Source organism: Lucilia sericata, unplaced genomic scaffold (genome assembly GCF_015586225.1).
Source record: "Lucilia sericata isolate MDLA Ls3-8-SP2 unplaced genomic scaffold, ASM1558622v1 Contig000019F_arrow, whole genome shotgun sequence".
Taxonomy (NCBI): domain Eukaryota; kingdom Metazoa; phylum Arthropoda; class Insecta; order Diptera; family Calliphoridae; genus Lucilia; species Lucilia sericata.
The window spans coordinates 551638-577188 of NW_023994058.1; the positions used below are offsets into that span (position 1 = coordinate 551638).

The 25551-nt window shown below is 29.3% G+C and overlaps 1 protein-coding gene across 3 annotated transcripts; it reads right to left on the reverse strand.

Moving 5' to 3' along the window:
- Positions 1 to 2609: 2609 nt before the first annotated feature.
- Positions 2610 to 24761, reverse strand: LOC119607470 (T-box protein H15-like). Of its 3 annotated transcripts, XM_037961420.1 has the most exons (7): positions 24440 to 24761; positions 23211 to 23402; positions 15880 to 16184; positions 15687 to 15817; positions 5704 to 5989; positions 5188 to 5432; positions 2610 to 3616 (listed from the first exon to the last, which is right to left on the reverse strand). In XM_037961420.1, the coding sequence occupies exons 2-7, from the start codon at positions 23260 to 23262 to the stop codon at positions 3100 to 3102; spliced, it is 1536 nt and encodes a 511-aa protein (XP_037817348.1). In that variant the 5' UTR covers positions 23263 to 23402; positions 24440 to 24761; the 3' UTR covers positions 2610 to 3099. The 3 variants fall into 3 exon arrangements, with proteins under 3 accessions (XP_037817348.1, XP_037817338.1, XP_037817331.1); XM_037961410.1 differs by having other exon boundaries at positions 15892 to 16184; positions 23211 to 24761; XM_037961403.1 differs by having other exon boundaries at positions 23211 to 24761.
- Between the last annotated feature and the right edge of the window lie 790 nt (positions 24762 to 25551).

Consider the following 25551-nt stretch of genomic DNA (forward strand, 5'->3'; position numbering starts at 1 on the left):
ATTCCACTTTTCCTTAAATGTTTTTTAATTATATGTTACATTATTCTTGTATTAAAAAACATTTTAATATCCTAGAAAATCGTTGGAAGATTTAAAACAATACCCTGTTTAATTTTTCATTATTTGGGACACACTCTAAAAATTCTATTTAATTAAGTCATTATAATTAGTTTCCATACTGTGTAATAGATTTATAATAAAAGTGTTTAATAGAAATTAGTTTTCATGTCTGTCGGTTTGTGATATTTAAAAAAAAAAGGTTTTGTAAAGTATTTAACGTCATAATTTCCGTTTAATTACTCTATTTCAATTAATAAATTATTAATTTTATTTCAGAATATTTAAAGTGAACATGTGTTAAATGGGAAAGATTTCTATATATGTATGTACGTAATTAACAAATATTCTATTGGTCTCCTTTAGACATACAATCTTGTTTTCTTCTACTGACAGTTGACAAACACATGTCAAAACGCCATTACAAAATATTCACGTTTTTTATGTATATATTTTTGATGTCTTCTTTTCAGTGGAACTGTCATAAATTACTGTTAAATAAAATGCCTCAAACCCAATGAGCCATAACTGCCATTAAAGAATTGTAAGCAATTAATTTTTATTTCTTTCGAACAAAAAGGGTTGAAACATCTTTCCATTAATTAATTACTTTATCAACTCAATTGATATGACGGAGGTTAAAAGTATTTGGTCTTGTACTGCTAGACTTATAACCCCTTTTTTAGTTAAAGTAATAGTTTTGAGGAAAGGAAAAAGCCATAAAACGTCTATTCTATTGATTGTTAAAGCATCAGATGTGTTAATTTTTAATATCGAGTATAATTATTTTGTTGTTAAATAACTAATTTTGTAAGGCTGAGTAGCGTCCAGCGAAGTCCTTGCCTCTTAATAAAAATTTTGGAAAATATGAATTATTTCATCCACTGAATACGGTTTTCTCAATACGGTGTATTATGTAGTACTTTTTTCAGCAATATTTAAAGTTTAAAATAAACTAGTTTTTAAAACTTTAAAAAATATATTTCTAATCATTAATGCAATTATAGAAAAATATAGAGTATAAATTCTATTTTTAGCAAATTATTTGTTAATTTATTAGGATACCATTTTACGTTCATATAACCAATAAATAAAATGAAATAATTGCCTCACTTGGACCCCAAAAACCAAAGTTCTAAAACTTAAATTTTTATCGGTGTTTTGTTCGATGTAGAATTTAATTCTTTGTAGTTTTCAATACAACTAAAAACCGAATTAGTTCCAAGTTCTAGCCTATACTCGTTCTAATTTAACATTGAGACCAATGGTTCTGAGGAAGCGTTTTGTATATAAGAAAAAATAAAAAAAATTTGTAAATATCTTATCCATCATAAATCCATAAAAATTAAGTTTATTTTCTCCTTTTTATACCCTACACCAGTTTAGTGGGGAGGATATATTGGGTTTGTGCAAATGTTTGTAATGCACAATAATATTGGTCCTATACCCACCTTAAAGTATAGCAATCGGCTTAGAATCATTTTTTGTGTCGATTTAGCTATGTAAGTCCGTCCATGTAAACCTTGTAATCAAACTACAGGTCGCAATTTTGAAGATAATTCAATGAAATTTGGCACATGATCTTCTGTGGACCGGAGACGAAGCCTATTGAAAATGGTTAACATCGGTCCATTATTTCACCTAGCCCCCATACAACAGAACCCGCCGAAAAGGGCTTTTAAGTTCATAATTATGTTTAATATACTTCTATTTCGACAAAAAGCTGAAAAACCAAGTTTATACTAGCCTTGATAACCCTCATGAATTTTATAATTATAGGGCCTCATTTGACCTAGCCCCTATACAAAGCCACCTTCAAAATTTGACTTAAATATCCACAATTTTATTCAAAAATAAATGGCTTATGTATATCTGCACAAGGTACAATTCAACTTAAATGCTTTATTATGAAAACTAAATCACATTTTATTTTTGTAACAGGTGTAGGGTATTATATGGTCGGCCTCGCCTGACTATAATTTCTTACTTGTTTAAGGTTTATTTGTGTTAATAAAAAACTTTAAATGACCATCTAAAATCGCTTTAATGTTAACAATGACAAAAAAAATATATAAGAAATTTGTGATCACTTCTATTTCTTATTAATCATTTCAATCATCGTTTTAAAATTACAAATTTCACTGGACTTTTTATATTGTAAACCTCTTATATCAATTACCAATTACTAAAACTAAATGAGAATTCTAAAAAAAAATTGTTTGTTTTAGATACTTTTTTATAATTTTATTCATCACTTGAAGCTAAAATTACTAAATAATATTTTTATAATTATTATCATTGTTTATATTTATTATATTATTTAAACATAAATAAATCTTAAATATTTATTTTATTATTGTTACAAAACATAAATATTTCTTAAATACAATAAAAACTGTGTTAATACAATTTATTAACAAAACTTTTATTGTATCTACATATTTAATTGTGAATATTAGTTTTTCTGTTACATGTAACTTAAAGTTGCTGGATTTTAAACATTTATTTATTTAGTTAACTAAAAATTTAATTTTGCCATTATTATTATTATTGTTGTTTTACATTAGGAACAATCTATAATTTACATTCATTCATTCCAGTTACAATTTCAATTACAAATATAAATAAAAAATTCAATAATATAAAAAATATTCAAATTAGACGAAAAAGCAAAGATAAAAAGCAAATTAACAATTTTTACACTTTTTTGTTTTGGTTGTAAACTAAAGCCAGATTACAGTTAGAATGTTTCGATTAATTTATAATTACGGAATATTTTTTGTTGTATTTACATAATTACTAATTGTTTTTGTTTTAAATTATTTGATTTTGTTTTTTACATCACAAACATTTTTTTGTTTTTAACTATTTACTAATACTGTGCTAGTGGGTTTTGTTTATAATAAATAAAATTTGTTTAAATTTTGTTTTGAGAAAAAATATTAAAATAAAATTAAACATTTTTAATACGATTGCACTTATTTCAAGGAAAGGTAAGGAATTATTAAAAGGGGTATTTTATAAATTTATTTGGGAATTCTATCAATTTGTAGGGCTTTGGGAAGGAGGAGGTGGCTGTTGCTGCTGTTGATGTTGTGGTACCGGATAGGGACTAAAGCGGTGAAAATGTTTTGTCCTTAAGTCTGGCGAAGCTGAACCCGATGAAGAGGGAGTTGTTGCCGGTGGTGGGGGTCCCGGAGGTGGTGGTGTCCGTGAAGCCGCGGCAGCTGCTGCTGCAGCATTGGCGGCTGCTTGAGCTGCAGCTGCCTGATGATTGGCCAAGAAACCGGCTGTTAGTTGTGGCCACTGCTGTTGCCACATACCGATATTGAAGGCATTTATAGCTGCTGCCGAAGGTGGTCTTTGATAAAGATGAGGTAATAGCATTTCGGTGTAGGGTGAACGTCCAAACATTTGCAAATGTTGCCGTGCCTTTTCAATGAAAGCCAAGGAGGCAGCATCAGCTTCTTGAGGTGATAGTTGTTGCATCAAGGGATCGGGGAAAAATCTCAAGGGTGAGCGTAAATGTTGTTCGAAAAGGTAAGAATCCATGGGATCTCTGAAAAGGAAATAATACAGATATTAGCTACACTAAACTCCTTATAAAAATGTTAATTCTTGTGTGCTATGGACAGAAGTTTAGAGTATCTGTCAATTTATATAACTACAGGTTTGACAAGTTTCCACATTCCTTCAAATGGTTAAATAACCATCATCAATTTTTTCCTATTCAAATACAGTAAAGTGTTTGCATTTACAAATTTCATTTTATTTTCATATACTTAGTCTGATATTTAACTATAACAATAGTAATTGCAATGGAAACCCCAAAACAAAAAAAGCATTAACAACAGCAACAATATTATGACCAGAGAACGTTGAAGTTATTTGAACATTTACTCATTATTAACGTGTTTTCATGTACGAATATTATTTCAAAGTTAAACATGCCGACCTATAATTTACTCTACTTAAAACACTACCGCCGCTTTCCAATGCCGACCACCACCACCATCAGCTCATTTTTTGTTGTTAACAATTTTGTGTTGCCTCTTTTAGTTTTTTTGGCATCGAGAGAAATTCATGCAACATTTTAGTATACATTTTTGAGTTCAAGTGTTGGGAAAAGGGTATAGAACTCCTGTTAAATTCTCTAAGATTTTTTGTTTCTTTTTTTATTTGGTTTTACACCTGCATTGGGACTTAATATGAGAGTGAGCGTTCTTACTTAGAACTATGATGTTGCTGCTGCCGATATGTCTGAGTCTGGTGGCAATATTAAAACAAAAATAAATGCAAACATCAGTTTTTGTTGCCTTTTAAAAAATGTTTTTGGGGTGCGTGTTTACATTTTCTTTAGTTTTAATTTGGCAATTTTAAAACAAAGCTTACAGTGGGACGAAGAAAATTTTGTGAATATTTACTATTTTGCAAAATGGAAAAGTTCCTAATACAAAGTAAAATAAAATTTAAAAAATATGTTTATTGATTATAAACTTATGGCTTGACCACTGTGCAAAAATTTCATGTGTACAGATATAACAATTCTTTCAGCTCTTCATTTTGTTTTACAATTTTATTCGTTTAACTTTAAACAGTGGCTTATGAATCAAAGTTGTTGCAGTTGTTGTACTCTTTTGTTGCCATTGAACATTCAACACTTTCGGTAGTCCATTAAAGTAAAAAGCAACACATAATTGTTGCCAATAAAAGAAGCACCGAAAGAAACAGCAACACAAATTATATTTATTACTGTTGAATGAATGATGGTTAAATTGCACCAATACGAACGAGTATTTGCCAAATATTTATTTGCTTAAACCCTTTATTAAAAAATACACAAACAAAAAACACACAAACACCCAGCCATTCATATCGAAGAACAACAACTTTCTTTAATGTTGTTAATCTGTTGCAACAGTCATGTGGCATGCATGCCACAACAATTAAATACAAATTAAGTTGCACAACTAAACTCAAAAAAATTTTCATGATGAAAACATTTTTAGTTGTTTTTTTGTATTTATGATGAGTTGTTTTCTAGCTGATCCTGATATTATTTTCTATTTTTATGGCCTTAACTAAAAACTATATATTCATGTAAAAAACATTTATTTTTTATTCGCTTACCTATCAAAATCAGTCAAACGTGATGAATCACGAAAACCTTTGGCAAACGGATTTGAATCGATTTTCAATTTGGTAATCAATTGATTTTGATATGCCGTTACAGCCGTGAAAACAGTCTCTGGAAATACAAAAGTTTTATGATCCATTTCCTGCAAATCCTTGGGGGTATTTGGTATACTCTGACCATGACACAAGCGCACCAAATGTATACGTGGTTGATAGCGATGCATGGAGTTTAAAACAATCTACAAAATGAACGTTAAAAAAGCGAATATTTTAGAAAAATTTAATAAATAAAGTAAATTATAACTGCTAAAGTTTGATTAGTATTTTCAACATTATGTTGCACTTTATTATGTTACATGTTCTTCCTAACTTTTTAAGAAATAAATTTTAACTGGCAGAGAACTTTGTTACAAAAGAAATTGTTATTTGTTACTATGAATCAAAACATATTTTATTTACGATTTAATTTTCTACTAATGTTCTGCTAATGACCCTAAAATATACTCTTACCTGTCCACTTTTATCCATTTCATTATTGGTCAGCTTAACCTTTTCAAATGAAACCACTTGTTTTCTCAATGCATCCACACTAATGGGACTATCGGGATGGGCGTAAAGTCTTGCTGGAGGTGGTGGATCTGCCTTACCGGCCACCAGCCATGAGCTGCGATGGTATGCATAACGATAACGTCTCGAATCCATGGGTATGATGTCAATTAAAACTGCATAACGATCTGGTGGTTGCATATGCCTTAAAGGTCCTGAAAAACTAACGCGCACCGTTGGAAACATCCGCCTGCAATAGAGTAAAACAACAAAATATGAAATAATTTCACTTGGTTTTGATTTCATGTTCGTTAAGAGGCTTATTAAGGTATTTAGTTACTAATTCCCTTTCTTTTTTGGAGCAAAATAATTACTATTGTAGAAATGTCCTCACGTTTTCATTACATTTTATGGGGTTTTTCACTTCGTCACATTAACATGTTCTTAGAACTTAAAAGTTGGTCATAATTGTAATTACCAAAAATCATGTTAACGCAGTATATTAAATGTAATAGAGTTCCTGGCAGCAATTACAAATTTCCGTCAAGGAATGTGTCCATAGGGCCATAAGTATTTAGTTTAAATTATAGAATATATGAAATGTTCCAAAAATAGGTATTTTCTGTAGTTATTTTGGTAATAGGAATTGTATAAATAGGTTTGTTTATTATTTTTAATATGTTTGTATAAAAAATAGAAATTAAGTGTGAGATTTCTATTAGTAATGTGTATTTCTAACTAAATAGTTTCTCGGTAAGAAACATGCAATGTTCAAATTATGCTGATAATACAATTCTTAACTTAGATTGCAAATTGTAGATATGTATTATAATAAGTTCGAAATAAATTTCAGTTTTCTACAAATAAATACATATTTGCGATACATACTTAAAAGTATATTTAGCTTATGTCTTTATTCATTGACCTCAGCTCTTCCTTTTAAATAATATTTCAAAGTCACTTATCTTTCAACATTAAAAAAAACTCATACTTTCAGGCATATAATTTTTTAATAAATGACAACCAGAATTACATTTTGACTTTTAATCTGATGAAATAGATGTCTTGCAACAAAACCACAGCAAAAAAAAAATTAAAACGAGAAAGAAAACCAACCCCTCCAATTAACTGGACATTGTACCTCAGTTGCAGGCCATTAACAAGTACTAATCATTAGTTCTTTTAACTACAATAATAATTCCACATACATGTTGCAAGTTCTTTTTTTGTTGCAAATAAAAAAATACTAGTTTTTATTTAAAACTAAAAGAGTACAAAAAACAAGAAACCAACAACGATGTAAAAATTGCACTGTAATTGTAACTGATTACCTTGCTAACGTAACAGCAACAAGAACAAAAACAATACAACTAGCCACTCTGGTACAATAGACTACGATGAAAAGTGATGCCAGATGAATATTTAACCCTTACAGAAATCCGTTTTAAGATAATCTACTATGTGGAATTTTACATGCAACATGGCTTCAAATGGTTCTTTGAATGAATCACTCACGACCTTAAAATTAAAAGCATTTAGTGTTTTCGGAAAATTTCGATAGTATTTGTATGTTGGATCTGGTTTAATTTCAAGGCGTAGTCTCTCCATTTCGGATGGTACAAATCATCCAGTTTAAACTAAATGGTTTTATGAAATTTTATTATGTTATTCTTAAGACTGAAGTTTCCCATACTGACCTGAACTAAACCTTAATTCAGTCTATTCTAAAATTTAGGCGTCCGTGTGTCATTAATTTTGTTTCCATAAGTTCCCATTTTAAATCAGACCGTATTTTCGATATCTCGGAAACAAACTTTTGTGCATGGGCAATACAAAATAAACCAAATTAATTTTTTGGGAGCTTATTACTATCAGGTCACTAATTTGTATCATATTTTAGTCATATAGGTGTATATGTTTTTATGAAATCAGGAAAAGAATTATGTATTAATCTGGCCACTTTCATTCGCTATCTTAGTTACTCTGATATTGCAGTTAAATTCTCTCGTAGTTGTTGTTATTTTTTTGTTTTAATTTTAAAGTGAAAATGTCCTGTAATTTTTTGAAATGTTAGTTAGTCACTTACTTAGTTGGCCGGTTGAAATGTGAATGGCACTTTTGTTGCTGTTATTGTTGTACAACAACAATAACAAGTGTGTACAACTAAAACAAAACAGAAAAATATTATATACATATTCGTATAAAATATCCTTTGCCCTGTAATTAAAGCTGCAAAAGCCGCCAAAATGCTGATGATAATGGTGGTAGTAGCAGCAGCTATAGTAGCTAAATGTTAACGTAATTACAATTGCAGTGTTAAGCGACAAGCGCCAGAGAGCAATGTTGTATATTAGAATTTACAAAACGGATGTTGAAAAACTAAGAGAGAAATTTGTATAGAAAACTTTGACAATAAAAAGTGGATTATTAGAATGATAAAAGAGATCATAATTCTATGGCAACACCAGTAATAAGAACAAGAAAATATTTTGATACTTTTTTGTGAAAGTCGCCGTCATCGCTGTAATTGTAAATTTGGGTTTTGTGCATTTTGTGTGCTTTTTTTACTGCAAATTTATAATGAGTTTCAGTCAGAGTCTTTTGTCACATGCAATTCGCTAAAGCATTGCGTTTCGATATCAATCTATGTCAACACTTCGTTTGCCATGTTATGTTTTTGTGTTGTAGCTGCATTTAATTTAATGTTTTTTTTTTTTTTTTTTTGTTTCTCTCTTCATCATTAACAACAATTGCAGTATTGCTTTGTATATTTTTTTGTTGCATTTGAACAAAAAATCATACTGCAGTTGTATTTAATATTCTTTTTTTTGTTATTTCTATTTGTTTTATTTCTGTTTCTGTTAATGATTTTGATTATGCCATTTTATTTGTTTTTTTTTTAATTATTAATTTTTATTATTATGTCGCCAGTATTACGTTTGAATTAAGTGAAAATTGTACTTAACAAAAAAATAAAAAAAAAAACAGCAACATTTCATTAATTAGGAATATTATACTGCGCCACAATAAATATTTTTCATATCTTTTTTATATACCTATAGAACATGCATTTCGCTTTGAATAATTAATTCTTTTTTTTCTGTTTCAAGTTCCCTTTTTTAACACCTTTTTTTCTTCATTCACGGTAAATTAAGTTTTTGTAACAAGTTATAAATAACAAAATAAAATATGCAAATTTTTATGTTTATTTTTTATTAAAAATACATATTAAAAAAAAAAGAATTCAACTTTCATCAGCGCGTTACAAATCAACTGACATGCCATCGTGCCATGAATATGTCTTTAGTTAAGTTTATGTCATGTCCAATATGTTTATGATGCGTCCCCCTCATCTTCAACCACTTTAGACTGACCATAACGTTTTATAAAATTCCAAACTAGTTTTTCTTATCTGTTTATAATTTATTTTTACACTAATTATTTGTTTAATAATATTAAGGGTTGTCTTTCCAAGATGATGTTGTGTGTTAGTATTCTAGATTAAATTGAGATTATTCAACTTCTTTCTTTTGGGAGAGGAGAGTCTTACAAATTTGAAAAACATCTCTTTATTTTATGACTGTTTAGGGGATTTCGGACAATTAACAAGTTTTATTGCGGGATATGACCGTTAAACATTTAAGTGGTTATTGTTATTTTATTCAAATTAATATTTAAGAATCTCAAGGAATGTATAATAATGTTGTTGTGGACCTTAACCGAACATAAAATTCGTCCAAAAATATTTAGTCACAATAATCCGAGAAAAGCGCCCATTCCATAATTTGTTTAGCAGTCCTCTCAAAATTCTCTCTGATGCTATAATTTTGTTCTCTTCTGTTTTTCTAACAAAACAATTTACGACTTTTTCTAATGCTCTGGCGTAGCTCTGTTTGTTTTAGTATCCATTTCTAGGGGAAGGGATGGTGTTTTGTAATAAAAATATAATTTTATATGTATTTATGTAAATTATTTACTGAAAATATGATTTACGATTTTCCGTTTTGTATTTTGTTACTTCTTTCTGCTTTTGTTGTAGGATTTGTTTCACATTTTTTTTCTTCTTTTGACGAGTGTTTTGTGTTTTATAGATTTTTCCCCTGCAGTTGTAAATAGAATTTATTTATTCAAATTTTTCTAGTTTAACACTTCTAGTGTTTTGTTATTTGCTTCATATAAAAATACATAAAAAAATATTTTAGACAAGTTAACACTTTGCAGTAACTCAGTCGGCGACTTTTACAGTAGTGGTGCTAGATAGAGGTGGAGAGGGGGTTAAAGACGTTTGTGTAGACAACAACATTTTGTTACAATGATTGCCAACTGTTTGTGTAACATTTTATTGTTTCGAATAGTCGCTCACCTGGCTCAACGTGTTAACATTAATTTTCTATGGTGGAATTAAATACGTTTAAATGTAACTACCAGGTACAGTGGTTAAGAAAATGAAGAAAACTTGGTGAAAATGTATAATGATTTTTCGAACTTATGTAGATCAATTTTACTGCATTCAACTTTTCGATTTATTTGTACGTATTTAAAACTACTCAACAACAAATCTAATATTTGTCATTTTCTAATCCCAAACTTTGTTGGCCTTTATCATAAAATTAAACTCATATACACACATATTAACATTACCCATTCATTGACAGTCATGTTCATTGTAGACAACTAGATTTTCCCACTTCACTGTATCAGTAGGTCTTTATACTTGGGGATGACTGGGTAGCTACAAACGAAATTGTACAGACAGGAAAATACAATTTTGTTACGAAAAGAAATACAGAGTAGCAAAAAGCCCAGAAAGAACTCACAACTATTAAAGCCAAGTGTGGATTTTATGTTGTTGTTTATGGGAAAATTAAGCAAATTACTCAAAGAAAATTATAACGCCAACAGACGAAAAAATGGTGTTGATTTGAGAAAACTAAATAATACAACGTCAAAAAATTAACAACAAAACGGAAGAAGATTATGTTAATTAAATATGAAACACAAATTAACATATTTTGTAAAAAAAAAAAAATATTAAGCAAAAGTGAAACAGTAAGAAATTCAGTTAGGCCTAAATTGGGACATTTAATACAAATGTCAAAAAGGTTTGTAAATTGTATGTACATATTTACTAACTCCTCGTTTTGGTAACCATGAAAATCGGAATTTTCTCGCTTTTAGCTACCAAAAAAACAAAAAAATGGTTTTTAGACTTCTCTATTAAACAGGGATTTTGTGTTATTTGCAGTCATTTACTTGTTATTTCTGAGAAATGTCCTGTCATGTGGTTTTGTTATCGAAACCAACATCAAATGTTGACAAATATTTACAGCTTCTGCTTGCAAACAGACGTGCTAAGCGTAGCAACATCAATTAACTTAAACAACCAAAATATTTCTCGCACTCTCTTTGACACTGGCTCTCCCCACCAGCGTTTAAAATCATTGTCCTTTTGTCCATTCAAAATACTGTAGTACAGGTCATTCTAGCAGACAATCAGTCAGTCAGTGCTACATGAAGAGTTGATTGTTGTTCCTCTCACTGACAGCGTAACAAAATCGTTGACCACGTGATATTTTATTTCAATGACCGCAAATATGGTTTGCAATGCCCAACCATAAAGACAAAGGACTACAATGCATATTTACTCTCACAGACACACAAACACACATGTAACAGGAAGAAAAAAAGGAAGAGATGTCATTGTTAACACAAGACAAATTTTTACCTATATCACTAGCCCACAAACACACTCAGAATTTAAAACTCTTGCACACAAAAGTATAAAGAAAGGTGGCAAAAACAAGACTAAAAAAACTATTTAACCACCAATACTTTATGTTAGACAAGTCCTTTACAATATTATGTTGTGTTTTTGTACTCCTGCTGCTTACTTTAACTAAATATTTAGTTTTAACATTTAATGTTGAAATCCTCCTGTTTAATCTGCCATTAAATGTAGTCTTCCTGCCTTCGTTTTTTATATATATTTTAATTAATTTAATGAAGTGCTGCCTAACATTCATTCCTGCACATAAAAATTCCTTTTCATTGCCTTTTTACTTTAGGCCATAAAAATATTCTTGTATTAAAATTAACATAATCAAACGCGGGGTTATTAAAGAGAGTAAACTCTTGTATTGTTGTATATTTAGTTGGCACCAACATTTTTTTAATATTAATTTTCTTCACAACTTAATTAATATTTATTAAGAATAATTCAATAAACTGACAGACAGACATACATAAGAAATGTAGAGGAATATTGGAGGGTGAATGAATATAAAAACAGCTGAATTTTTTTATGAAAAATAGTTATTTATCATTTGCAAGACAAAATTATAATATTTATGTATATAAAATTAAAAATTGAAATTAAATAGTTTAATTCTTATTTAATCATAAGGGTGGTATATTTTTGTATAATAAGAGAGATTTTTTAACAAACATTTTAATTAAGCGACAAATATGTTGTTAAATTGTTTAAACATGTCGTTGATTTCAATAACACACAGTGTAATTATATTTTTTTATAAAAACAAAAACTAAACTTTTTCTCTTTAAAGTCCGCTATTTAAGCTAACTTCATTTAATTGAAAAATTTTCTACCAACATTATTCAGTTTCTTAAAGTCATTTGTTTCACCTTGACACAAGATGCGTGTGTTGTTCCAAGAGCAACGAACAAAGAAATAAATAATATTCGTTTTAACATTTTTAACAAATGTACTACGTGTGAGTGTGATTATTTGGATGAATTTTAATTTGAACAAATACATGGCTAATAACTCAACATGATAACTCAACAACAAATAACTTTAGTCTTAATTTTTTTTCTTCTTCTTGTTGTAGTTGCAACATTTGGAGCACAAACCTAAAGCACGAGAATTACATTTTAGTTTTTGCATTGTATTTTTGTCCGTTTTTCATGAAAAAATGTTCATTTCATTTATTGGAACATTCATTCATACACATTTTTTTAATATTTTAGAATGAGTATATTTGCAAGTATATGTTACACTTGCAATCGTTTTGAAAAATGGTCTTCGGCACGAATTTGATTGCGTATACTGGCATAGCTACATAGCTCCTCTGTTAACTTTATTTTAACAAGAAATAACAAAGTTTATTTTTATTAGTAATTAATGGTGAAAAAAGCCTTGTTTAATGAAAAATAACAACAACTATAACAGCAAAAAAATTTAAAAAATAAACAGTGAATATTTAATTTGACATTAAATAATAAACTAAAGAAAATTTCTGCCCTATGCTGGCAATTTCAATATGATTTTCTTGAGGCAATAAATTTTCAAAGATACACTTCATTACACTACAAAAAACAAGTAAAAAATTTTAGTCGGGAGAGACCCACCATAATCATAATTCAGCATTTAAGTGGAATTGTGCTCATTTATTGTTGAATAAAATTATGAACATTTAAGTCATATTTTCTAGGGGGCTTTGTATAGGGGATAGGGTCAAATCAGGCGCTATAATTATAAAATCCATGAGGTTCATCAAGGCTAGTATAGAACTTGGTTTTGCAGCTTTTTGTCGAGATACGAGTTAATTATGCATTTAAAAGCCCTATTCGGCGGGTTCAGTTGTATGGGGGGACTAGGTGAAATAGTGGACCTTTGTCTGTGGTATAATAGAAGATAATGTGCCAAATTCCATTGAATTATCTTCAAAATTGCCTGTAGTTTGATTACAGGTTTACAAGGATGGACGTTCAGACGGACGGACAGAATCGACTCAGAAAGTGATTCCAAGCCGATTGGTATACTTTAAGGTAAGTATAGGACCAATATTATTGTGCGTTACAAACATCGGCACAAATCCAATATATTAGATTTATCTAGGTCCGTCCGTCCATGTAAACCTTGTAATCAATCTACAGGCAATTTTGGAGATAATTCAATACACAGCATTAAAATGTGTTAGATTTCCCAAATTCTTGTAAAATAAAATTAAATATTTCATAATAACAAAGTATGTATGTATATATATTTGGGATATTATATTAAAGCCCCGATTTGAATAACATTAAATTTTGGAACACCGTGTCTGTTTGTTTAGTTTAAAAGTAAGTATAACATTGATATCAGTTAAATATTTAGTACAATAGTGCTAATTGTGGCCTGGATACCACATTGATATTCAGACACAAACAGACACTACTACTCTTTCCTACTTCCAGGCCAAACAAACACTCATTCATGCGTCCTTCTAACCATTCCTTTTATCATTTATTCATGCACAACTCATTTATTGTGAGTTATAAACAGTGAAAACATTTTTATTTCAATTTGGTCGTTACGTTTGTATTGTTGCTGCTGTTGTTGTGTGTTATTGTTTGCTGCTTATGGTGATTGTTGTTGCTGTTGTTTGGTTACTTTTCGTTTTGTGGTGACAGGCCAACAACATTCATGTGTTAAAGCGTTGGAGTCATCATAAATTTTCAAGACAAAAATGACATGAAAAATATGAAATGGTTTTAATTACCAAACAACGTTTGGGAGGGAGGGAGTACAATGGGTACGTATGTATAGCAGCAGTGTATGTAGAAGTATTTATGTTTCTTTATGCAAGTGGAGAGAGAGTATGCAACACGCCTTTGTTTGCTTAAGGTTTTATCAACATGTTAAGGAATTCTTCTCCTTTTTTTATTCGTATTTTATTATTTAATTTTATACCTTGAAAGTTATTTTTGTTTTCTTTATGACAGAAGTATATATTGATTTCGTGTTAGTTTTATAAAATATGTTGGATTCTTTAATTTTAGGCAACAATTTAATGTTAGAGACATGTTGAATAACATTTTTGGGAACATGTTGAAACAACATTGATAGTTTGTGATTTCCCTGCAAAAATTATTGGAGTAGGTACATATTGCATTTAGTAATCCAAAAACTACTCGCCTGTAAACAAATTGGGTGTACATAATCAGTTTAGTAGTCCTATGTAATGCCGGCATGGATCATGTTTATTATTTTTGAAAACAACATGGTCCACAGCCTACATTACATAGGTCCATGTTGCGGATCATGTACCCTCTGGGACTAGTTTTGGGATTACTCTGATGTAATGATGGATTACGTTAGAATCCTTACCTAGGACATCACAATGTTAAATGGAGTGTGTTTTTTTCATATATTTGGATTAGTTTTGAACCATTCCTAGTAGTTTGAGGTGTACTCTTTACACGCGTTTACGGAGTAATCTCAATTTTTGTAGGGTTGTTTTAATTAAAAAATAAATAAAAAGTTTTCTATGCATAAAAAATAAAATTAAATTTGTTGTCTAAAATTGCCTAAATTGATTACACTATGCGAATGATACTATTTTTCAGAAAGGTGGATCGGAGTAGATCAAGAGTCTGTTTTATAAATTTTGTCAAACACCTCCAAAATCTTGAGATACGGGTAAAAAAAACGGTTTTTCGTACCTTTAATCACTTATAAGTCAGTAACTTAGTTGCATATCAACCGATTTTAAGTTTCTCAGCGGATTTAGAAAGAAGTTGAGGACTTTATGTTAACATACGTAAGGGTAAGTCACCTAGAGAAATATGTGTGCATTTCATCGGCAAACATATTTTTAATTTTAGTTTTGCAGCGTTTTCCAAGTTTGGAGATGTTTTTACAAAGTATTTTATATAGGAACCGTACTATTTATTAATGCATTAAAAAACTTTGTCTTTTCATGTGTAAAACCTTTCATTTTTAAAATCCATTAGCAATTGACGACGTTATTGATCTTTTTCTTAACATAAAATTGTTATAAAACCGAACTATTTTTGTTGGGAGTTAAGTTTTTGCTGGGACTTCGCAGGTATTTCAATTTTCGTTAATTGTGTCTCACTGTGTTATTGATTATTTAGTAATGTTGACCAAAACTGTTTATATATGCTAGTAATAAATTTCCAATTAAAATTATAAGCTTAATTACCTTCCGGTCTTCGTTATTATCATCTCTGTGCCCAGTTCATGAAATTTATCCCATAATTCTTTGGTCTCCAGATGACACTGTATCGGCAGTAAATCATCACAATTACATGAACCCACAATTTTCGGTGATGGCTGGAATAAGATATTCATTTAGTATATTTTAGTTTTTATCTCGAACTAGGAGATTTGCTAACTTTTCGTTTTACCTTCGCTGGCTCTGGGGATAAACGATCATCTTCAGTATTGCTGGGACTCTGTGGAGAAGCTCTCCCCCTGCTACTACTTGAACTATTGTTATTATGATTACTACTGCCACTATCGTTACTGTGATTAATTCTATGTTTGTATAGACTTTTTTGACCGTGATGGGGATGCTGCTGCTGCTGGGGGTTATGTCGAGACAAACGTATGGCGGAGGCTGATTCAGAATCACTACAATCGACTACATCGACATCGCCCTCGTCGTCGCCATCGGGAAATCGTTCGAGTGAGAGGGGACCTGTATTGGAGAATAAAATGTATTTTATTTTGTATATCACATACTGGACAATTTAAATCAAAGTGAGTGTAACTTTTAAATAAAGATACATTTTTCATTATTACAAAATAAAACATATCCATTTTATGGAAAATAATAATATATTTGATAAAAATTTTCTACTTGTAATAAATAAACAACAAGTTAATTGTGTTAATAAATTTACAAAAAATTTTTCATTGAGTTTTTTTTTCAAATTTTTAATTTCTTTGAAAAATTTGATTCTTCCAAACAAGTTGTTTTTTTTCAGTTATCGGACGGCAAAATTGGTTTTCGGTCTGACTCAGTGTTATAAAATATATTTAATAACTTCTAATAACCTTATTCATAAAACATATATAATTTTATTAATCGTTTATGATGGCAGGGAAATTGTATAATGTATCTGCAACATTTTAAAATTTAACTTCTTTTCAACATGTTTATAAATACAAATTGCAGTTTTAATTTTACCAATGCTAAAAAATTTTAAAAGAAATATATATTTAAAGAAAGTTAATTATTATTTTTATATTTTCATTAAAATAGCTATCATGTTTTCTTAATCCATTTATAATATGTACAACACAAAAGTGCACTGAATCCTAAAATATTTTTCCATTTAAAATCATATCAAAATTAATCGACTCTATTGTAGTTTTTCAAAAAAAAAATTTGAATTCATTTTTGAGTTTTTTTTTTTCGTTTTTTTGAAGTGTGAATATTTTATTTAATTGCTTCTAATGTTCTCCCCGTTTTTGCAATTTGCGATCATCGTGCAAAATACATATATATGTACATATGTATTTTTTGTATATTTCAGTTCAACATGAGTGATTTTTTGCATGTTTTGTATTTGTTTGATAAATTTTGTTTTATTACTTTGAAAATGTTTAAGAAGAAATTGTTCAAATAATAAACGAACAGATAGAGACGACCAGACAAACGGGTATGAATACAAATTTTAAACACCAAATCATTAGTTTAACGTTATTAACAACTAAGTTTTTTAATCTTTTGAAACACGAATTAACCAGTTGGAAAGTTAACTTGAAATGAAAGTTCTGTATGTCTGAAGACCTGAAGAATTTTCTGCACAGTAATTTGTGATTTAAGTTTCTATAATAAATTTGAAGACAGCATCATTATATTTGACATTACAAATAAAACTAAATCAGTGTCTATTACTGTCATGTCGTTTTATTATAAAAGCTAAAAAATTCCAACTGGGTTAGCAATAAACCCAAGTGATCATTATGAAAATGTAACTGTCAGTTTGTATATATTTTTTTCTTTTTGAGTTTTTCTTTCGATGAGATGTAGAAATTCGTGTTTAAATGATTTCGATCAAAAATTTGAACAGAAATGAAAAAAAAAACATTGGGAATTTCAATCACAAAATCATTAAAGCGGCAACAGAAATAACAACAATAACATTTATAAATGAAATACTAGAAGGAGGAGAAGATAGAAAATTAAATCAACATGCAACATGTTTGTTAAAATGATTTTAAAACTTTCAACATTTTAAAATTAATTGCGTTAATATGCAAATTATAATCTACAATAATAAATATTATTAACAACAATAGCAAGAGAAAATAAACAACATGTTTATTAATTTGAAAAAAAAAAATCATAAAGATCACACTTAGAACTTATTAAACCGGTTTAATTTTGATCACGTAATAAATTTTGCTCAGTTCAGCTTAAAGCCCTATTTCTTGTTTCTATTTTTTAGTTACTAAATCCTATTAATTTTGCTAATATTAAAAGGAAATATATGGATAATTTGTTTGTTTTTAATTTAAAACCATATTTAAAAAATATATCATATTGCAAATTTGCTTGTAGAGTTCAAAATCACTCTAACACCGAAAATAATAGCTCATATTTTGCAGTGCTCAGTTCAAGTCCATGTATTAAAAACTTTTTTAGTATTTGTATATTTAATATTATTATAATTAGCAAGTTATGAAATTTTAAATTGTTTAAAGTATAATACATCGATCGCAGAGATTTAGAAATGATTGATTTAGTACCGTCTAACGAGTCCCAAGTATACTTTTAAATTTTTTATTAGGGCCGCAATCAAAGCATGCAAGTGTAATGTAGTAGTAACCATGATGATGGTTTTGGGTGTAACAATTGTTAGTAAATGTGAAAAAATAATAAAATTATTTTATTATTAATTAAATCATAATACAATTAAAAAAATCACAGTTAATGCATTTCAAATATGTATTAATTGGTGTTATATTCTGTTTTTTCTACACCATTATTGTTTTATGTTTTTAATTTGTTAATGTTGTTTTTATGATTAACAAAAACGAAAGAAAAAAAGTAATAATAGCAGTAATAATTGTTATTAACTTCAATTTGCTGCATTTTATTTAATTTTTTAATATACATAAGTATTTATACACGTATAAATAATTTATAAATTATAAATTGTCTTAAATTATTCATGTAATTGTCATGTTTCAATATAACAATTTTTTTTTCAAACAACACTTTTGTTTATTTATAAATATTTATAATTTGTAAATTATATATTTGAGCTTTATATTTAAAAATATTTTTCTTTAAATTTTTTTATATTTATTAGAGATTGACAGAGGAAGTCAGACAAGCAGAAAATTAAAGATCTAACAACATGGATTAATTTGTTTTAATAATTTTATTTATATCTTCAGATATTTAATTATAGACTGATTCCATTTCGGAATTAACTGAAATATTTTTAATCGAACATAAATTTGGTTTAGTTTAAATTTAAAATGAAACAATTTTAATTAAATAAACTACTGAAAAAATATGTTCAAAGGATTCTATGCTAAAAATTATATTAGAGAATAGATTTTGTTTTATGTGCATTAGATTTGTTCAATATTTGCTGTTCGAAATTGTCACCTTCGTAACTGGTTCTGTGGAAGCGTTTGTTTATCTTTCGATAAAACAGTTTTGTTTAAATTTGTCGCCATCGAACCATGAACCAGATATTATAAGTCTGAAACTAGAAATTAAATGAAGCAAAACTGCGTTCACCGTTTTTTATTTCGAGACTGTTTTCTGTAAAAGGAATTAAAAATTTCAAAAGAGCACATTTAAAAAAATATGTATATAAATCTTCTGCTTAGCCTACTATGTCAAATTTGGTGTCAAATGACCAAGAAGAGTTGTAAGATATTTTGTGTTCTTTTTATTTTATTCTATCAAAAATGACTTTAATTTTTTTTTTTTTTTGAAAAAATAATATTGAAAACCTTAATAGATATTAAAGGATTAAAATTTTAAAAGGCATTTTTAACATCTTTTTATCCTGGAAGTATACGATAAAAATAATACAAAATATTTCCCAACTCTTCTTGTTCTCTCGACAGTAGAAATATTTTAAAATATTTTTTTGAAAAATGTACTTTTTATACCCTACACCACTTTAGTGTTTGTGCTGATGTTTGTAACGCACAATAATATTGGTCCTATATCCACCTTAAAGTATACCAATCGACTTAGAATCATTTCTGAATCGATTTAGCTATCCGTCCGTCCATGTTAACATTGTAATCAAACTACAGGTCGCATTTTTATACCCACTATCAAAAAAGATGGGGGGTACATTGATTTTGTCATTCCGTTTGTAACACATCGAAATATTGGTCATAGACCCACAAAAGTATATATATTCTGGGTCCTCATTAAATTCTAAGTCAATCTAGCCATGTCTGTCCGTCTGTCCGTCCGTCCGTCTGTCTGTCTGTTGAAAGCACGATAGAGTTCCAATGGAAAGAGCTAGAGGGTTGAAATTTCACATAAATATTTCTTACAGGTAAGGTTTGTTTGGTATTGAAAATGGGCAATATCGGTCCACATTTTCTGATAGCCCCCATACAAGTGGCCCCTCGAAAAGCAGCTTTAACAGCCATAACTTGTTTAAAAATACGAATATAGCGATAAAATTCGACATAAGTAAGTTTCTTATGATCCAAAATCATTATGCAAAATTTTATGAGGATCGGTCCATAATTGACCCTACCCCCCATATAAGGTCCCCTTCAGAAATTGACTTTAACGCTCATTACTGGCTTAAAAATACTAGTATATAGATGAAATTCGACATAAGTAAGTTTCATACGAGTCAAAATCTATCTAAAAAATTTTATGAGGATCGGTCCATGATTGACCCTACCCCCCATATAAGGTCCCCTTTAGAAAATTTAGCATTAATGGCTTAAAAATACGAGTGTAGCGATGAAATTCGACACAAATAAATTTAATACGAACCAAATTCTGTCTACCAAATTATATTAGGATCGACCCATAATTGACCCCTAAGAAAATTACTTTAACGCTTATAACTGGCCTAAAAAATACTAGTATATAGATGAAATTCGACATAAGTAAGTTTCATTCTAGTCAAACGAGGTTTGATGGTGGGTATATAAGATTCGGCATAGCCGAATATAACACTCTTACTTGTTGAAGATAAATTTATGAAATTTGGTACATGATCTTCTATTGTCTCAGTGACGAAGCCTACTGAAAATGGTTATGATCGGTCCATTATTTTACCTAGCCCGAGTACAACTGAACCCCCGAAAAGGGCTTGTAAACTTTGTATGTTTAATATACTCGTATCTCGCCTTCATGACCCTGATGAATTTTTTAATGATATGGCCTCTTCTTACTTGTTAAAACTTTAAAGTTGTTTTAAAATGACACAGGATCACGAAATGAAAAACTAAGAACGCAGTTTTTCTCTATTAGTTTCAGACGTCATCATCCAGTTTGTGTCTAATGAATTTTTTCTCTTTTTGTCGGACGGTATTATACTTAGATAGGCAGACAATTAGTATTGCCGCATGCAAAGCTACAAATAGTGTATTTACTACAAGACTGTCATAATCCTAAAAAGGTCGTTTCGAGAAAAATCGCTTTTAATGCAATGCTTAACGACATTTTACTATTTTTTACATAACTTTTAAACAAATTAAGGGATTTGGAAACATAAATCAGATTTAGATAGTAGACGATAATTTGTTTTTCAGCTAAATTGAAATTTAATTTTCACCATTAACTTAAAGTTTCAGTATTTGTGAAAACATAAGTTATAGTTTTTACGTTTACAACAAAAAATCGATCTCACACTAAAAGAAATATTTAAAATTTGATAAAACTATATGAAAGACTTTAGTATGACACTTCTTTTTTTGGATTATGACAGTCTTATAGTAAATTATATAACATGTATTTAATTGTTCAAACACTTTTTATAATTATACTACTTAATTAAAAAAATTAACATTATCCTTAGCTAAAGAAAAAAATATCTATCTTAGACCGTATAAATAGCAAACAAATGATTTTGTTACACCAAATAAAATAATAGAAACCTATTAGGTTTTTATTAAGAAACATTTAAAGTCCAACGAAGAGGTTCAAACAATAACAACACTGTAAGTAAATAAAATGTCAACTTTTATTTTGAGTCGTAGAATCTAGTAGTTTTGGAAGAGTTTTCGAAGTCTTTATTTAAAATATTCATAGTTTAACATTCTAAATGACTGACCTAATCTTTCAAAACGGAGTATAACACTAGATTCTACAACCCAAAATTCAGACTGAATTTCACATACTTACAGTGTAATATAACTGAACGAACTAATATTCCTAATGAAATCCTTTAGAATCATAAAATTCCTTTATGCTGAAACCAAATTATATACTATACATTGTACAATGTATATTTCCGTAAGTTTTATTTAACAAAGGAATATTATTTCAAAATAAAGTGTTTCCTAACTGTTTTCTACTTTGCTCAACAATTTTATTTTGTTTTAAAACTATACTTGAGAGAATGTAAAAAAATTCAAATGATCTTAATCGGTCATCATTTTTCTACACATTTCTCTACGCAACTTGGCTGATAATCTATTCACAGATAATGGCGAATAACCTTTTCAAAGCCTCTATAGACATAAATTCTTCTAAATACATGAAACGCAACTCCCACAACAAAAATATCCTTTTTTTGTTTTGTTTTTTTTTTTTTTCTTTTTCGCTTTAAGGACGACAAACATCATGTGTTTCTGTGTGTGTTTAGTAGTTTTGAATACATACATATTTTTATTTAAGAATAAATATGAAGAAAACTTTATGTGTGTATAAAAGAATGTAAATTGTGTAGATTGAATGTAAAAAGTTTTTGTAAACTGAAAGCATGAAACTAAGTAACACCTGTAACTCGTAGTAAGAGCTGAAATGTAGGGAATCTAAATTTTAGAATAGAAGTAGTTTTAATAGATTACAGACCAATCAGATTGTTTCGTGTGAATGGACCTTTTAAATTGGTATATATGTATGTATATGTATGTATGTATTTTCTAAGAATATTGTATTTTATACCAACATTTCACTTGATAAATTGCATGTACTAGAAAAATTTTAGGGAAATTTTAGTTGTTAAATCTAATGTCTTGGAGGTGAAGTTTACAGCTTTTAGATCAAATAAAAATTAGTTATTTAAATTTTAACATTCTTCGTTAATTTAAAGAATCTTACATCGGAACATAAAAACATTTAACTTAGTAAATAAACAAACGTATTTCATAAATATATCAAAAACTTTATATCGGTTCAAATAATTTCCTTTCGATTCTTCATCGTGGTATAGTTTAAACAATATAAGAGAATATTTCTTCTAGTCTTTTCAATCCTTTCGTTTACGATTTACACAATTTTTTTGTCTGTATATTTTAGTTTTGAACAAAAGATGTTATTTCTATAGTTATCCTTCTAATCCCTAAATCCGTTTAAAGAGGTACAAGTGTTTTTATGCTAAAATAGAGGGCGGTTGTGTGCGTGTGTTTCATTATACATATGTATGTAAATATGTATGTATGTGCCTCTAACTGTAATATGTATATATGTAAAGTGTAGTGTGTGTTTGTATTTTTTTTTTTTTTGATAACGTGTGAAGAACGATAAAGTACACATCACATTACTCACTCAAACTCCTTTCCGATGGTTCACGGCTAGAGGCATTTCCGCCTCTCGCCATTATCGCTGCTATTGAGAAATCCGTGGCGACGCCGATACAGGAACTTGTCTTATAAATTTTACTATTATTTTTGATTATTTTGGTTTTTGTTGTTGTTGATTTCGTTGTTAAATTTAAGCAGTTTTGTAAAGGAATTTTGGCTAAAATTTCAGCGGTTGTTGTATTTAATGGTTGTTGTAAATTATTGTTGACTTTATTACACAATTTAACTTTTTCTTGTTTCACGGTTTGATTTGTTGTTGTTATTGTTTCTGATGGTGGTGTTGTATTGTTAATTGCAGTTATATCCGGATTTTGTGTTAAATTACTAAAAAGCATTTTATGACGCCGTAAAGGGACTTTATTTTTTTTAAAGGATTGTAAGGGGATATTGTAGTACAAATTAAATTGTTGTTTGATTTTTAGTATTTTACAAACACATTTATTTTAATTTATAAAATTATTCATATTTATTTATTTTTAAAATATTATACATATCTCTTTATAAATTACGTAAACTTTTCTTTAGTTCGTTTCGTTTAATTTTGATTTGTTTTTATTTATATGATGGAGTATATTTGTTCCGTTATGAGGACAACCGATCCATTGTCGCGCTGACCATTGAATGAAGATGCTAAGCGACGGCAGTTATCGAAATGTCAGGTGGCGCCCATTGAACGCGTAAAGTTGCCAACTACCTTCTCATGCTCAAAATGCACAGTCAGCCAAGCCAGTCAGTCCGTCATTTAGTCAGTCAGCAAGCCAGAAAGCATATGTTTGTTGTTTGTCTGATGTAGTAGATCCCCAAATTACGATTCTACCGTTTTGTTTTATTATATACGAGTGTTTTTTAAGTTTCCTTGCATTTTCTTTGTTTTTGCAAAACTTTTGTCAGTTTTGTTGTTTCTTTCTTGGGGGAGGTAGTTGGCGTTCAAATACTCTTGAAAATCTGTTATGGAATGCGCAGAGGTGCATCTACGCATGCAAAAACAACAACAGCAGCGTCAGAGATGAGCTGAGCAAGATGTAACTGTAGTAGTGGTCAGCCAGCTGATCTGAGAGCTTTTTTTGTTATTGTTTTTGTTGTAAAATGTATGTAAGTCGACAATTGCCTACACGACATTCGCACTCATTGTGCTTACAAAAGAAATCCGTCTTTTCAACACTTCATCAACACAAACCAGTAGAAGACACACACACTCAAACACGGCAACTCATACATTTCCACACTCTGTTCCACGCACGAAGAGCTGGCGGAGTACTACACGACTGGGGCGACGACGTGATGTACGATATGTTAGTAAAAAGCGATAAAACCGCAACGGACGCCTCTAGCAGTAAAGAAAGTGTATTTTTTAATTTTTTTACAAAAAAAATCACAGATTTTTAAATAAATATTTTCGTAAATTTTTAAAAAAAATAATGTTTCTCTTGTCTAGTGATTTTTCGTTTAAGGCACTTTTTGTTCAAGTTACGGCTACAATCTTGAGGAATCCGTTTAAATGATTTTCATTTGCTGTAACGACAACACGTCCGCAACAAGCACAAGCATTTAAAACTGACTGTAGGAAAAAAGCATGAAACAATATAAAAACATGTTTCATCCATTCATGTGATGGCTATAGCGAAAGTTGTGTAGCACTTGCTGCTGCTCTGCCCCACTGTTTGGCCAACAAACAACAATTTTAGTTAACGTTCACATACACAAACACTCGCACCCAGCGAAGTAAACTTATTGCCAAAGTGACGTAAGGTGAGCAGAAGTGAGAGAGAGCAAAAGCAATAACATTATTTATTTAGAGAAAAAGTAAAAAAGAAAATATAACACAAAAGTAAAGGAGCACGAGGGAGCTTATCAAAGAAAATCCAAACGAAAACATCCATCAATAAACAAAAATAATTCATTCGTACATCAGACACTCTTACAGTGTAAACACATCAAAGTGAATTTCAATGATAAATTAAAACAGAAACACAAAAATTTCACACAAAGACATGTTGTTGTAGTTGTTTTTGGAGCTGCAAGATGCTTTCGGAGATCGCTGTAAGGTGGTGGCGTTGTTAGCGAATGATAAACGGTTTAAAACAAGCCATTCAATACAATGGCTAAACAATAACAAAACAAAATGAGTCTCATATTATGAGAACATTGATATTAAGAGGTAAACCACAAAAAGTAACAACAATAAGCAATAATCAAAATAAAAGAAAAAAATATTGTTGTCATATTCACACACTTCCAACTCAAACAAAGAAATACTCACTCAGTTGAGTTGAAAACAGAGAGTGTATAAATACCTCTTCTTGCCT

Coding starts and splice junctions, on each gene's coding strand:
- LOC119607470 (XM_037961403.1), bottom strand. CDS start 23,580: ATGCTTTTTAGTAATTTAACACAAAATCCGGATATAACTGCAATTAAC. Junction 15,818..15,879: donor CAGCGAAGGTAAAACGAAAA/GTTAGCAAATCT, acceptor ATCTTATTCCAG/CCATCACCGAAAATTGTGGG. Junction 5,990..15,686: donor ATAATAACGAAGACCGGAAG/GTAATTAAGCTT, acceptor ACTCTATTGCAG/GCGGATGTTTCCAACGGTGC.